We start from the raw sequence: 15,588 nt of genomic DNA, 5'->3' as shown, positions 1-15,588 counted from the left end.
CTAGTTCCCTGAACCTGACCATATCACACCCCTGCTTAAACCCTCCACAGGCTTCTCATCTGACTGGGAATTAACCCCCAACTCCCCTGCGGGCTCACGCAGCCTGCATGGTGGGATGGCGCCCCCTATCTGCATCTTCCTCTGAGCTCCCTCCTGCGGGCTCCAGCCCTGTGGCTGCCTCTCGCTCCTTCTGTCCACTGCTTTCTCATGCGGATCCCTCTGGAGTTCCTCCCCATCCCCCAGCCAAACACTCCCCCTTGAGGATCCCGAATTGCCCCTCTACTCTGCCCCTCTCTGCTGTAAGCCTCCCTGGAACAAGCTGTCTGGAATTTCCATGTATTGGCTGCCCCTGCTCCTGGCCCGGGTTCTCTAGTAAATGGGGTTTCTAGCCCTGTGCCCATCTGGCCAAGGCCTGGCGCTGGCAGAGACCTGCTACCCACCTCTAACCGTTCCCTGCTACCCCTTGTCTCCCCAGCCCTGCCCCACTTGTCCTTGGCTGAGCCCCTCTGCCCAGCAGTCCCCATCCTTGCTGAGGCCTCGGGCCCCCCAGGGTTGAGGGCAGCATTGGGATGCGGGGTGCAGTGTAGGTGGCCATGCGGCCAGGCGCGTGCCTCGGGGGGGAGGTGGCCCTGGCGGGCAGGCTGCAGACCTCCGCAGTGGGTTGTCCCGTAGAGGATGTAGCCGCGGTGACACAGGCACTGGAAGCTGCCCAGAGAGTTGATGCAGATGTGGTCACAGATCCCCTCGAAGGAGCACTCGTCGATGTCTGCGTGGCCACAGGGAGACAAAGTTGGGGGAGGAGTTTCAGGGAGTGGTGGGTGGGCACGGCCTGTCACTCTCAGTCACTCAAGACACATCTGTGGACACACAGTCCCTGGGTGGAGGCACAGCACAGCACCGACCCGCAGGAAATGGGAGACTCCTTCTTGCTGCTCGATTTTCCATTGTGTCTCCATTGGCCTTCTGTTTCTGGGTTGGGAGCCACCTCACATCTTTTCTGGAGATGAGCAGGGCAGAAACATTGTGAATGGAAGGGATTATTATGAATCTCTGCCATTTTATTATCTCACAGTCAACTCTGATTAGGAGTGGCAGAGAGGCATTGAATCCATGCCTGCAGGAAGTGGACTGCGGCTGGCCCTAGGGCCCTGGGGGGGCAGCTGACTTGGGACATAAATCTAGGCCTCTTGGATGCTGACCAAAGCATCTTTCCCCATCACCCCATGATGGTTCTTGAGAAAATAAGGAAAACCACACAAGTAAAAAGAGAAGAGGAAACACGCCACCCATAAAGGTCAAAAAGGGAGCTCTGATAGAATGTGAAATGTGATGATGAGCTTCCTGGCAGCCAAGGTAAAAAGGGAAACAGGAAAGGTCATGGGGTGTTTGTTCCTGGAAAGGAAAAAACGAACCACCATGTTGACTGGAGACAAGTCTGTCCTGGCCATAAATTCTGAGGAAAATGGCTGTTATGGGACAGTTGATGGGGACCCCTGAAGGCAAAACAGAAGCCAACCTGCCCCTCCTTGGGCGCAGCAATTAAGAGTTCATTCTTTGAAAACATTAGCTCATGTAATTTCACAAATATTTGTAACATATGCATATTTATAAAAACATTAACACAAGGAAGAAATTGTGCATGGGTGCTCAAAGGCGAGTGTGCTCCCTCCCAGGGAGGATCTGGGATCTCCTGGTGCTTGCGGCACCTGGGCTAAAAGCTGAAGGATGGGACCAGCCTGGAATGAGCGAATGAATGTGGAGGAAGAGTGCTCCAGGCAGTGGCTAGGAGGTAAGAGCATGGGGTGCCCAGGGGACGCACCTGTTCCCTTGGGCCCAGCCCCATCTGAACTCCCCTTCCCTCCTAGGAGCCACCCTGGCAGGTCCACTTGTGTGGAGCCCAAGGGGGACTGGGGGGGGTGTCTGGGGTCCCCTGAGTGCCAAGCGAAGGAGCATGGACCCTTCCCTGCTGGACCTGTGGAGCCCACAGCCCCAAGTCCTCAGAAAGATGAGCCTGGAAGGGGATGGAAAAAGATACAGGTGGGAGTGGGGCGGGTGAGGACAGGGCCTCACAAGCAATCTCACCTCCTCCTCGATAGCCACCTGCCTCTTTCAGGGGGCAGCTGGGATGCAAGGTCAAGGGCTCTCCTCAGCCCTCTGCAGAACTTGGCAAGGCCAATAGAGAAACAAAGTCAAAGTCAGAGGAACCCTGATAGGGCCTGGACAGACGCTGTACTCCTGACCAGACCTCAGGCCCTGAGGAGAAGACACGGCCAGGATGCCCGTCCAGGGACGACGAAAAGGCTGAGCCTGGGGAAGGGAGCGGCTGGCCTGGGGCACACATGATTCTGAGGACGGCAGGCCCTGGCCTCACTCTCACCAGCCTCCTGCTTTTACATTCCTCAGGGACCTTGTGGGAGCCCAGCCCTCGCTCCTCAGGGCCTCACCCTGACCCGTGCCAGCCCCTGAGCTGCAGTGACAGGCAGAAGCACAGCCTGGTACCCAGACAAGGCCACATGCTGCCCACAACTGCTGGTACCCCGCAGGCACAAAACCACCAGACCACAGCTGGATAATCATGAGGGAAAGAGAGCCCCTGCCCTGCTCCGTGGGGTGCCCCACCTCCTGCACTTTCTCCCAGTGTGGGTCTCACAGGGTACCTGTCTCCTTCCTCATGGCCTCATCCGGCCCTACCAAGTTCCCTGTGGTCCCCTAAACCTCCTCAGGCTGGCAGTGCCATCTCCTGGGTGCGTTTCCCTCCCTGGCTCCTCCTGGAAAATCCCTACTCACCCCTCAAGCATTTCACCAACGGGCTCTCCCCCGTAGCCTTCCCTGACCCCGCTCTGCACTGCCAGCCTCTGGGCTCCCGCTGCATCCTGGATCCCACTAGACTTGTCTTGGGCTGGGATTCTTGGCTTCTGCCCAGACCCCTCCTTCTCATTATCCTTGTTCCCAGAAGCTGAGGATTGTTTGAGAGCACCTGCCTGCAATGTGCAACGCTTTCCAACAGATGGCAGCATCCCACTTCCGAAGCCAGAGGAGTTGGATGCTGGGAGGCCCGTGGGCCACCTGGGAAGGGAGGGGCTCAGTGAGCTGATGAGCTCGGCCACCAGCTCCCTCTGCCACCTGGGACATGTGCTGAAGCCCTCCCGGGCCTCAGTGTCACATCAATAAAAGGAACAGATTGGACTCGATGTCCCCTAGAGTCATAAGGGACCCTGTTCCCTGGGGCCCAGCCCCATCCTCACTCCCCTCCCCTCCTAGGAGCCCGTGTCAGCCCAGGAGGGGAAGGGGCACAATCCCGCTGGTCCCGAGGGCCACCCGGGGCATGGCAGGTGTTCACCCTGGCAGGTGCACTCGTCGGTGAGTAGCTTGTAGCCCTTCCGGCAGCCGCACTCGAAGCTGCCCACGGTGTTGCGGCAGAAGTGGTCGCAGCCTCCGTTGTTGACCAGGCACTCGTTGATGTCTGTGGGAGCCAAGGGGGATGGAGGAGTGAGAGCCAGGAGAATCAGCTTGTGTGACCAGTGAGGGGACAACAGGCTAGCGGCGTGGGATGACACTGCCCTGACTTGCCTGGTGCCCACTTCCCAGGCTGGCTGCTGGCTCCCCAGCTGTGCAGAGGGTTGGGGGCCCTGTCTCGCACGGGTCAGGGTTGGGGCTGGGTTGTACCGGGAAGGGCCGGCTCCCCAAGCTTCGTCACTTCCCCTGAGACTTGGCAAGCCTGGGATGTGAGACATTGAGTAGAGAGGAACTGATGGCTGCTGTGCCCGGCAAGAAAGCAGGGATGGCGACTCTCCCATGTCCTCTCATCTGCAGGTTCAGGGAGGCCACCTGGCCAGCAGGGAGGCTGGAGCAGGCAGGCACCACTTCTGGTGACCTCCGCAAGCTCCTGGACCCCTGAGCCTTAGCCTCCTGCCTGCAGAGCGAGGACAGGAAGTGCACCCACTTTGAAGGACATCACGAGGACTAGGTGACAAAATATTTCCACTGTGCCGGTGCTTGGTCAGCGCTCAAGAAACCTTTTTCAAAAAGTAGGCATTTTTGCCTCTGTTTGAGGAGTAGACTGAAGCTTAGAGAGGGAAAGCACCTGCTTCAAGAGGCTTCAGAAGGTAAGTGGGAAGCTGGGCTATGCAGCGGGCCTGACGCTCCCCTCTTTCCCAGCCTGACTCCCCGCCTGTTTGTTTGAGCTGCTTCTTCGCTTGGCAGTAAATGAGTTGTGGTATGCTCCGAAGGTTGCCTGGCCCAATCCCGTGTAATAAATGATGCCATCCCGAGCAACTCTGCCTGTCAGCTTCTGCTTGCACCCCTCCAGCGACAGGGAACTTTCTCCCTCCCAGCATGGCCTGCTGGCCGAAGACTCACAGATGTCTTCCTCACCGTAAACACAGCACTGACCCTTGTGAGCCCCCATGCTCCTGCCCTGACTTGCCTGGTGCCCACTTCCCAGGCTGGCTGCTGGCTCCCCAGCTGTGCAGAGGGTTGGGGGCCCTGCCTCACACGGGTCCTGCCCCCTTGTTGGGCCCATCTGGGCTTTGCCCTTAGGCTCTGGGCCAGCCTGGCATTCTGTGCCGTTAGAGGTCCCTGTCCCCAAGGGGCCTCTTCTCCAAGGGACACAGTCTCAGCTACTCCCAAATTCCTCTTGGGTCCCGGCCTGCAGGCCCCCATGCTGGCCACCCCCTCCAGACTCTCTCCAGCAATGAGTAACAAAAATAAGAGGTTTTATTTCTACACTGCGGGGTAGCTTAAAAAAATAATCTGTGCTGGCTGGGCACAGTGGCTCATGCCTGTAATCCCAGCACTTTAGAAGGCCGAGGCAGGCAGATCACCTGAGGTCGGGAGTTCAAGAGCAGCCTGACCAACACAGAGAAACCCTATCTCTACTAAAAATACAAAATTAGCTGGGCGTGGTGGTGCATGCCTGTAATCCCAGCTACCCGGGAAGCTGAGGAAGGAGAATCGCTTGAACCCAGGAGGTGGAGTTTGCAGTGAGCCAAGATCTTGCCATTGCATTCCAGCCTGGGCAACAAAAGTGAAACTGCATCTCAAAAAAAAAAAATAATAATCGGTGCTAGCTTTCAGGACGGTGGTCTCACCCTGACTTGGAGAAGCAAAAAGGAGGCAGTGGAAGAGGCCCTTCCAGGGAGGACAATGGGAAGAGCAGCTCCTATTGGTCACTGGCCATGTCTCAGCAGACCTGCCAGATGCAGATTCCAGCATCTGCAGAGCCCGTCCTGGGCATGGTTGCTGAGCCAGGTACATGAAGGCCCTGTCCAGTGTCACTGGCACCGCTCTGTGTGGAAGGTAAGACTGCCCCCACTTTATAGATGGCACTGGGCCCCGTAGAGGCAACTTGTTCCTGGCACTGCTCCTCCGACCTCAGGCCGGCCTATGCCACTCTCACTTTTTTTCTTCAAACCAAACAGGCTGGACTTACTACCTGCCCAAAGTCCTAAAGCAATGTTTCCAGGGAATGCCCCCCAGTGATGACAAAACCAGGCTATTAGAGGTCAAATCTCTGGTCAAGAATATTAGAGGAGTGTGGGGCTGAGATGCCCACGTGGCTCTCTGGGAGCCTTGGGGAGGGACATGCCATGTACTTCCTGCTGTCATCTCATGTGACCTTCAAACCAGCCCAGACAACAGGGCTCCCATTTTACAGACAAGGTCACAGCACTACACGCAGGAGCTGGGTCTCAGCCAGCACCATCCAAACCCAAAGACGGGCCTGCTGCAGCACGTCACGCTGGCCCTGCAGCCACCAAGAAAGAGATATGAAGCCTAGCTGTGCTGGTCCAGGGAGGAGGCTTAGGAATCTCTATCATTCCTTCCCCCCCAGTCCCGGGATTATAGGTAGATGGGGAATTTCTAGATAGAAGTCTCAGGTAGAAGAACAAAGGCCCATCTTAGCTCTGCCTCAGTTGGCTGTGTGATGTTGGGCAGGGAAAGGCACCTCTCTGAGCCTTAGGGTCCCATCTGCAAACCGGGCTGCTAAATGGTGCCTCTCCTAGCATCGCCTCTCCCAGCATCCTTAGCAAACTGAAATGAGCTGAGGCTGCTAAGCAGACAGGGGCAGCACGTGATCATTCTCACCACTCCTGCCTCCTCAGTGGAGCCTCAGGCCTTCCAGAACCCCCAGCCCCATCCCCTGCCCCATCTGGGCCTGTCTGCTAAGGGGCTGTCATAGCAACCAGACAGGCAGAGAGAGGCATGTTTGCCTGAGGCCCAGGCTGGTGTAGCTGGCTGCCTGGGGGTCAGGATGGAGGGAAGACCCCTCCTCACACTACCTCAGGATATAGTGAAGCAGGTGCTGGGCTCATGGCCCCTGGGGTGCAGCTTCTGTGCCCCTCTGCCCTTCTGCTCCTCCCTGGGTTCCCACCCCACCGCCCCCCGCCAGGCAGCCAGCACCACCTTCCACACACAAATCTGGCTGAGTCCCTGCCTGCTGGCCAGCATTCTGAGTCTGCTAGGATGTGGGCCCTCCCTCTGCAAAAGCTCCCAGCGCTTCCCTTCCAGCCTGGCCAGGCGGCCTTGCCTCCTCTCTCCAGCCTGCTTGGCTCCTACCCTGGCAGCCTGGACTCCAGCGACCACACCCAGTACCCCCTCACCTGCTGACCCGAGCCCTGGGAAAAACGGCCCTTCCAGAAAGCCTTTCCCAGGGTTTTTCCAGAGCCAGTAGCTCCCTCTTCACGGGACCTGCCTTTGGGGGCATGAGAGGGCCTTGGGACACAGACTTGGGGGTGTCTGTTCCTGTCTGGTGCCCCAGGGCCCAGCGTGAGTGTCTGGGAACACTCACTGAATGAATGAATGGGTCAGGGTGATTCCAGACAATGGAGCGGGTCTGAGGGTTGAGGGAAGGGTGGGGTCTTGGGCCACTGAGTGGACTATTTGTGTGCATCACCCAGGGTTGGAGCTTGAGTGCATATGCATGGGGGCAGGGCGATGGGGTGAGCTACAGGGACGCACAGGATACTGGTTCTGGCTCCCTCCTGCCCATCTCACGTGGGGGACCATGTAGGGGAGCACTTTTGGGTGGGAGCAGAGGGAGGGCACAGGGTCATGGGCTGGCATCATCCTGGAGTGCCCAGCAGGGAGGGCCAGCTGCTGGGCGGGGCTGGCCAGTTGGCGGTCACTCGAGGGCATCATTGCTCCCACTCGGGTAAAAGCCCTGGCTGTGGCCTGCCTGGCCCAGAGCACTGCAGAGGGAGGAGAGGAAACAGGTGGTGGGTAGGGGGTTCTCCCAGATTGTTCTGGAGATGCTGGGAAGAGGGGCTGGTGTCCCTGAGGGAAATGCAGGCTCCCGCTGAGGAAGCGAGGATGCATGTCTGCTTTCTCCCACTGCCAGCCACCAGCAGCCCAGCCCTTCCCTGCTTCCTTCAGCTACAGTCACTTTCCCATCCTCCCAACTCCTCACTTGCCAATGGCAAGCAGCAGTCCTGCATCCTTATTCATGAGGCCCAGGATCCCCTTCCTCTTGGAGGGACCGATTAGCAAGATAACCGCCTCCCAACACCGAACGGGCACGTTACCCAACAGGGAGCCCTTGAGACGAGGGCTTAGGCACATCTTCCAGGCCCCCCTCGTCCCCAACATTTAGACAGAACCTCCCAACTTTCCCACCCCTGCCTCCACCTGCCCCCATGACCCCCACCTGCCCGGGGTTTGCAGCCCTGAGTTGTCCAAGCCCACTGTGACCTTTGTTCTCCAGCCACTCCTCTTGCTTGACATTGACATTTTGGCTTTCAGAAAACATGGAGCCTTTGAACTCTCTCCTTTGAGATCCTCCCCAGACCCTGCCAAGATCAGGGTGTGCACCTGACCGAGGAGCCAGACCCTGGGGCCAGGGCCTTCAATTTGCTGGGAATCCTCCTGCCTGTGCCTCTCCAGCCAGGGCTGGGAACACACCAAAGACACCAGCCCTGGGGCTGGAGGCCACCGTCTGGTTTCTCAGGCTCCCTGAGGTGGTCCTTTGGGCAGTTCTAGACAGTCCCTTGGTGCTGAAATGTGGGCATCTATGGACATGTCTAGTCTCTGCCTTCTCTATGTCTGCTGCCAGTCCTGCCTTGGCACTGCCACGAGCCTGAGTGGCAGCAGCTGTGCCTGGCTGCTCTTCCAGACCCTACTGTGACCCCACTGTGGCCAGGGTCAGTTCAAAATGAAAACCTGGGCGTGAGCCTCCCCTGCCCAGTGCTGACTGGGACCTGGCCAAGCTTGTAGGGTAGCCCTGGGCCTTGCGCCATCTGGCCCGCCTCCTTTGCATCCTTCCCAGTCCCAGGTCCTTGAACCCGCAGGCCTCTGGCAACAGTCACAGTGCTGAAAATGCTTCCCCTGTGCCCACCATTGCCTGATAAACGCCTCTTCCCCTCAGCCCTCCCCGGCCTCCCCCAACCTCCTGCCATACTGAACTTCTCTATCCCACACCAAGCAGTCTGTAATACTCAATGATCTGAGTGATTTTAAAAATGAAAACCTGTCTTGCGCACTCAGTAGAGGACCCCTACAGGCAGGAACCGTCTCTTTTATTCATCCTGTCTCACTGGAACCTGCATACAATAGGAGCCCAGAAAACATACCAGTTCCGTGAGTGAGTGAGATGATCTCTGACCTTGGCCAGTGGGAGCCAGGACCCTAAGGGCTCTGAGTGCAGCCACAGGCCCAGGGCTGGGCGTCCATGGAGGAGGTTTGGCCAAAGGGCTGAGTGGGGCAGCCTGGTGAAAGGGCCCCGACTGAAGAGCAAAGGAAATGTGGTTGGGTTGGGGGGGTTTGGGGGGTCACCTTGGGGCTGTGGACATCACTTCTGAGTACCACCCTACCCTCAGAGCCAGAAGCAGAGCGGGAGGAAACGAGTGTCCCTTGGGCTACAGAGGGATGGTTAGGGATCAGCAGTGGGAGCCCCAATCCCAGTAGCCCCCTCTTGGGCCACATGCCTGCCCTGCACCAGGCCCCCTTCTGGCCCAGACAGGGTGGCCCCTGGCCTCCAGACCCCATTCCAGCAGCCCCAGCCTTGCCGGAGGAATTAAGCTCTGCCTGCCCTTCTGGCCCTCCGAAGGCAAATGCTGGCAGGCTGTGCCATCGCTGGGCTGTGAAGATGCCCAGATCTGCGCAGACCTTGGGCTTCCTCGGCCAGTCACTCCTGGCACTGAGTCATGTGGTGAGGACTCAGACGCCACCCACCTGCCCACTTGCCTGCCAGGAACGCACCAAGGCTATTAACAGGCTGAGCGGTGGTCACAGAAGGGCTTTATTTTCAAATAAACAGGCGGAAGCACTGTTATTTCTGTCAATAATCACTCAGTTCTTCCCAGCAAGTTGGCAAGGGAGAAGTCATACACTGTACAAAAAGACATTTATTTTTACAGGCTTAAAAAAAGTCCACCTCAAGCTATTTTAAGTCACCCTAACCTCCACTTTCAATATTTTCCCTGACGGGACTTTGGAAGTTCCAGTTCCTCTCCCCTCCACGCCCTGCTCTCTAGGCTCTCCCTTCCTGGTGAAGTGTGGGAGTACTGCCCAGCGCTGGGGTGGGGGCGTTTAGAGGGTGGTCTGGAGCGATGCTGGGGGCAGTGAGCACTGCCCCTCACCCTTCTGCACAGGGGGCTCTGGCACTCAGGCCTAACACCCTGCCCCAGGGCCCACAGCTTCTTGGGGCTCCGTCTGTCCTTTGGGGGTAGCTGGACCTCCTCATCTGCAGGGCTGTCTCAAGAGCCCACCCAGCTCTCCTCTCCCAGCTCCCTGGGCTTCCTGTTTCCCGAGGGTCCCCTCAACCCAGGAGGTACTCAGTAAGTCTTTGTGGGGTGACTCAGGGGACAAGTGGGAGGATACACCTCTGCCTTCCTCACTGCCAGCCACCGGCAGCCCAGCCCTGTCCCTCCTTCCTTCAACCACAGTCACTCTCAGGTCTTCCTGACTCCTCATTTTCCGATGACAAGCAGAAGTCCTGAGTCCTTATCTTATCTTTTTTTTTTTTTTTTTTTTTTTGGAGACAGAGTCTCGCTCTGTCACCCAGGCTGGAGTGCAGTGGCGCGATCTCGGCTCACTGCAAGCTCCGCCTCCCGGGTTCACGCCATTCTCCTGCCTCAGCCTCTCTGAGTAGCTGGGACTACAGCTGCCCACCACCACGCCCAGCTAATTTTTTGTATTTTTAGTAGAGACGGGGTTTCACCATGGTCTCGATCTCCTGACCTCGTGATCCGCCCACCTCGGCCTCCCAAAGTGCTGGGATTACAAGCGTGAGCCACCGTGCCTGGCCGAGTCCTTATCTTTTCAGATGGGATCCCCCTAGCCTCGCCCCCCCCCCCAGTAGTGACACACTGTCCTTATTTTTCCTGGCATGAGTAGACCTGCGTGTCCCAGATGGCCCTGTACCAGACTGCCCCCACCAGCTCTGCAAGACCCACTGCAACCAAAGGTCAAGGGGTTCGTAAACGCGCCACATTCTACGCAACTTGGGAAGCCACACTATCACTGAGGGCCCAGGAAGTCCCACAGCAGAGACGCTGGCTTAACTGTTTAACCCAGTGTGCAGCCAAATTCTCTGACATCAGTGCCTTTTTGGCCCAGGAACCTGCCAATGTGCCGTGGGACCTGCGTTCTCTCGAACTCTGCCGGGGACCCTGCTGCTGGCCAGCCCTCCCTCTTCCTGGCCTCTCCAACAGCAACGCAAATGATTGCCACATGTCCTTTCCCACAGCCACACGTGGCCCCCATTCAGCCCAGCCCTGGGCCCGGCTATGCAAGCACACGGAGGCTCTTGGCCAGGCCAGTACGGGCCAGGGCGCCCACACAGCTCCACATGCTGACCTTTGCATGTCTTCCCGTCCGGCTGCAGTGTGAATCCAATGGGGCAGCTGCATCGCACGCCAGTGCCTGTGTCCTTGCACGTCCGGTTGCAGCCTCCGTTATTGACTGCACACGTCTCTGGGGAGGGAAAGAGACAGAGACCTCAGTCTCCTTGGACAGAAGCCACTGGCTTTCCCCTTCCATGGAGAGATCTTCTATGAGACAGGAGACCCGGTTTCAAGCTCTGGCTCTGATATACTCTCTGGCTGTGGGACTCTAGGGAAGCTGTGCTGCCTCTCTGAGCCTCAAGCTCCCCATCTGTGAAATGGGGGAATGACACCATTCTTGTGTGGGGCTGCATGTGGTGAGGGATGAGTACACTGTCTGCAAACTGCAGAGGGCTGTGCTTATACAGAGGCTGCTGCCAACAGGGTCAAAACTACCATCTGGGGCCAGACTGGCCTGGCTGTATTTAACTGCCCAAGGCTGGATTCCTAAACCTTTGACCTGCCTGGACTCAGACTCCAAGTCCAGGCTAGAGGTTACTTGGAGGTGACTGGGGCCCCCAAAAGCATCTCAGTACGGACTGGCTTGTGGCCCCGGCCAGGGGGCCGAGGGGTAGGTACCGAGGGCTCGCACACCATCCAACACCTTGATAAGGCTTTCAGCCCAACATCTGTTCTCACTGAGTGATATGCCAAAGGCATCAGGTTTTTGTCCACTTGAAGCTTGTCTAGTGCTTTTTTTTTTTTCTCCAAATTTCAAAGGGGCTAGAGTGGCTTAGGGCATAACTGAGGTCACTGAAGCCGTCGTGCCGTGAGTGATCCCCCCCAGGCCTGGAGGAGGGTCTGGCAGAGCTGGCACACCAGGACGCTGGGGGCTCGTCCAGCCCTTGGGTCTCTGCCACCTGGGTTTCTTCCTGAGCATCTGGCAGGCTTTTATCTGGTGAAAACGGTGGCTGCGTGGGCTTCCCTCTTCGCCTTGCTGCTGGGAGGCAGAAAGCCAATGGGCGCCCATCCCTTATAACCTGGATCCCCCTGCCTGCCTTCGCCTCGACATCACCTGGACTCCTGGCCCTGGTGTGCCTTCTCCCTTAAGCGTCTCCCTAATGGGTTTACTCTGTTCCTGTGCTGTGGGGTCTGCGTTTCTGCAGGCTGGGGGAATCAATGAATATACACCCTCAGCTGTCAGGACTCCCTGGTGCTAATTAAATTAAATGCATATTGCCTTTCCTTTGAACTTCACCTTGTAGGGGTGTGCAGGGGGAAAGGGAAACCTCATGTTCCCCTCTGTGTGTGTGTGCGAGTGTGCATCTGAGATTCTGCAGGGCTGCAGTGGTGGGCGTCCTCCTCATGGTCATGGCTGAGCCATCACCACCGTAGGATGAGCTGTGGGTGCCAGTGGAAGGTGGGTGGTCTTGACCCTGACACTCTTCCTGGCTCGCCCTCTGCGTGTCTCCTCAAATCCTGGACCTCAGCTGGGCATGGGTGGTTTCTATGAACCAGTCTTTTGCCCTCCCACCTCCTGCCATGGCAGTGTGCTGGTCCCAGGGCTTGGACGCCTCCCTCCTGTTCATCCTTCAAGGCCTGGCTCAGACCCCACCTCCACAAGGAGCCTCCCTGACACCGCAGACACGGAGGGAAGGTGTCATCCTCCCTTAGGCTCATACAGGTGGTATGACTGGCACTTGGCTGGCTTATGCCCTCTGGGCCATCTACTGGGATAGTGGAGGTGGGCAGGCCAGGGAATGAGTCCTGGCTGTCATTCACAGGGCCACCCAGGCAGCCACCCCTTGGGGCTGCACCTCCGCACTTACACCTGGAAATAAGGACGAGTCTTCTCTTCCAGGGCGGAGGTGAGGGTCAAATCAACCCGCTTACAAGCACCTGGCTTGTTAGTTTCCTCCCTGGGCTGACAACAAGAGAGGGAACTCCTGCCTCCCACTCCCAATCCAGGAGCCAATGGGCTCCCCTTCTGCCTCCCACCCCCGAATCCAGGAACCAATGGGCTCCCCTCCTGCCTTCTCAGCTTTTCCTGTGCGAGAGCCCCCCTCTGGAGAGGCGGGCAGAGAATGTGCCTGTTTTCCAGGTGGAGGTAATTAAGGCTCAGGCCTTGGAGAGATGGGGGAACATGGCAGGGTGCAGAGGGTGGGGGGAGACAGGCGCTGAAAACTCAGGGCTGAGGGCACTGGGTCTCTGCGGAGGGGGAGGTGAGGTGTGGTGCAGGCTCTAGGGGCAGTGACCCTGAGAAACGGACCCGGCCAAACCGACTCCAAGAATCCTGGAGGCTCTTCTCTTCCCTGAAGTCCCTAATGGGACTTGGAAGCTCCACCTGAAAGTCACCAGCTCTCTGGACCAGGCAGCTTGAGTTCCCGAGCTGCCTCAGTCTATGACTGGTATGTAAACATCAGGCTTTGAACAAGGGGCTCTTAGTCCCTTAGGGCCTGTTCTTGGGTGCTGACCACCCCGCGCCACAGCAGGGGCCACGTGTTCACCATGGGCCGGGCCCTGCTCTGCCTCCCACTCTCATGCTCCTGGCCTGGTGGCTCCTGTGCCCTCCACTTCCCTGAAGAGGATCCCATATGGAGCATCAGGAACTCGGCCCAAGGTTGTGCAGCCTCAATGGCAGAGCTGGAGGGGACCTGCTCCATCTGAGTCTAACCCCCTTGGCTCCTTGCGGGCAGTGACCCACCTGGCAGCTCCAGGGCCCTACCACCAAGCACGTGCCACTGGACTCTTCATCATCCTCCTCTAGCAGCTCCTCCCCCAGTGCTCCCTGTCTGCAGGGATGCTACCCCTACCTGCCCCAAGCCGAAGACGAGGAGCCCCCTCCTCTTCCCCTGAGACCCAGGGCCTGGGCCTGCTGCTTCCCCAGCACTTCCCAGCTCTAGCCCCTGCTCTTACTATGGCCAGGCCACCGCTGTCCTCCTGTGACTGTCACTGCCTCCCATGGTCCCTCCTCCAGATCACTGCCTCATCCTGGGCAGCCAGAGAAACGTGCCCATGTCAGGCTCATGTAAGAGCGCTGGGAGCCAACAGTCCCTGGGACGTTCTCTGCCAGGCCCTGTGCAGGCAGGGAGGGTCAAGTGGAGGGAGCAGTCTGGCCTTAGGCCTGCCCTCACCTCTTCACACTTCGGGGCCTGGGGCAGGCTGCAGCCTCTTGCCTGGGCCTCCATCCCTCCTCTACAGCACAGGGATGGCCATTTCTGCGGTGCCCACCTCAGCCATATTGTGAGGTTTTTAGAGGTTCGCTATAAATGCAAGACGGGTAGAGGGAGCAACAATGAAACTGACCGAGGTCCTTTGGGCTGAAGTGAGGGCTGGGGACTGAAGTCTACAATGACAGGACAGGCGGCCTGGTGGGGCCGAGCACCGCATCCTTAGACGTGAGCAGTGCTGGCCCTGGAGGAGCCTGCTGGGGCCTTGGATTCAGGGCCAGAGAGCTGGACACTATACTCAAAGACTCTTGGGGACTGCCACAGCCGCCTCTTTCCTGGCCCCTCTGATTCTGTCACTCTCTTAAAAGCCCTCAACCGTTCCTCACCCACCCCTGCTGAGACCGGGTTTCACCGTGTTAGCCAGGATGGTCTCCATCTCCTGATCTCATGATCCACCCACCTCAGCCTCCCAAAGTGCTGGGAATACAGGCATGAGCCACCGTGCCCGGCTGCAATACATTCTATTATTATATTATGTAACATACCATAACTTCTTATTTACATTAATTACAAAATGTTTATACATGAGTATATAATATAGAGCCAGGAACAGTAGTGGATATCTATAGTCCTGACTACTTGTGGAGGCTGAGGCGGGAGGCTTGGTTGAGTCCAGGAATTTGAGGCTGTAGTGTGGAATGATTGCACTTATGAAAAGCAACAATATTCTAGCCTGAGCTATTGAGCTAAACAGCAAGACTCTAATTAAGATAAAATTATGTATATATAATGTATAAATATATTTAATAAATATATTAACCATAGATGTACAGTAAATTTATATTTACTATAAATTTATATAGTATATTATATAATTATATTACTATATTATATAAGTAAATATAAATTGCTCAAAAGATTAGAGATATAAATAAATACAGACAAATAGGTACAGGTTACAAATATTTCTTTCTTCTAGGACTTTTTGTTGTCATCTACATGGTCTTATATTTATACTCACTATGGGGACCACTATGATGCTAATACAATTTGTAAAGCACATACTCACTTTATGGCTCTATTTTAAAAACCTAAATTTGGCCTTGATAATCCTGTTTCATACTAGGTAAGCAGAATAGCCTATAGTTGATCTGAAATTAAGCAGGATTATATCTTTACCTATTCTTTCTCTACATCAAAACAATAATATTTCAGTTACTTTTTTTATCCAAAGGCTTTTATTTTCCTAATCTTTAAATCATCTTGCTTAGTCTGGTAACAATTCTGTATTACTGAGGCTTATAAAGATGTAGATAGTTTGGACTTAAATATGAAGACATATTATCACAGGGAAGAACAATATATAAATAAATGGATATACAGTGATGATATGTATTAGTTGGTGCTACTATAACAAAATATTATAGCTTGTGTGGTTTATAAACAACAGAAATTCTCATGTCTGTAATACTAGCAATTTGGGAAGCCAAGGTAGAAGGATTGCTTGAGGCCAGAAGTTCGAGACCAGTCTGGGAAAGACCCTCTCTCTACAAAAATAAAAATAAAAACTTTAGCCGGGTGTGGTGGCACATGCCTGTAGTCCTAGCTACTGGGGAGGCTGAGGCAGGAGGATCACTTGAGCCTGAGGCTGCAGCCTA

General features: G+C 56.2%; 1 protein-coding gene across 1 annotated transcript in view; it reads right to left on the bottom strand.

Annotated features, from left to right (window-relative positions):
- LOC129462982 (signal peptide, CUB and EGF-like domain-containing protein 1) overlaps positions 1 to 11,417 on the bottom strand; it is a 36,549-nt gene extending 25,132 nt beyond the window's left edge. Inside the window, 4 exon segments of the mRNA XM_055243437.1 lie at positions 650 to 766; positions 3,341 to 3,463; positions 10,795 to 10,911; positions 11,357 to 11,417. Coding sequence (XP_055099412.1) covers positions 650 to 766; positions 3,341 to 3,463; positions 10,795 to 10,911; positions 11,357 to 11,417 — 418 coding nt within the window.
- Between the last annotated feature and the right edge of the window lie 4,171 nt (positions 11,418 to 15,588).

Source organism: Symphalangus syndactylus, chromosome 14, assembly GCF_028878055.3.
Source record: "Symphalangus syndactylus isolate Jambi chromosome 14, NHGRI_mSymSyn1-v2.1_pri, whole genome shotgun sequence".
Classification (NCBI taxonomy): domain Eukaryota; kingdom Metazoa; phylum Chordata; class Mammalia; order Primates; family Hylobatidae; genus Symphalangus; species Symphalangus syndactylus.
Note: the sequence above shows the minus strand (reverse complement) of the source record. Positions and strands in the feature narration are given on the sequence as shown.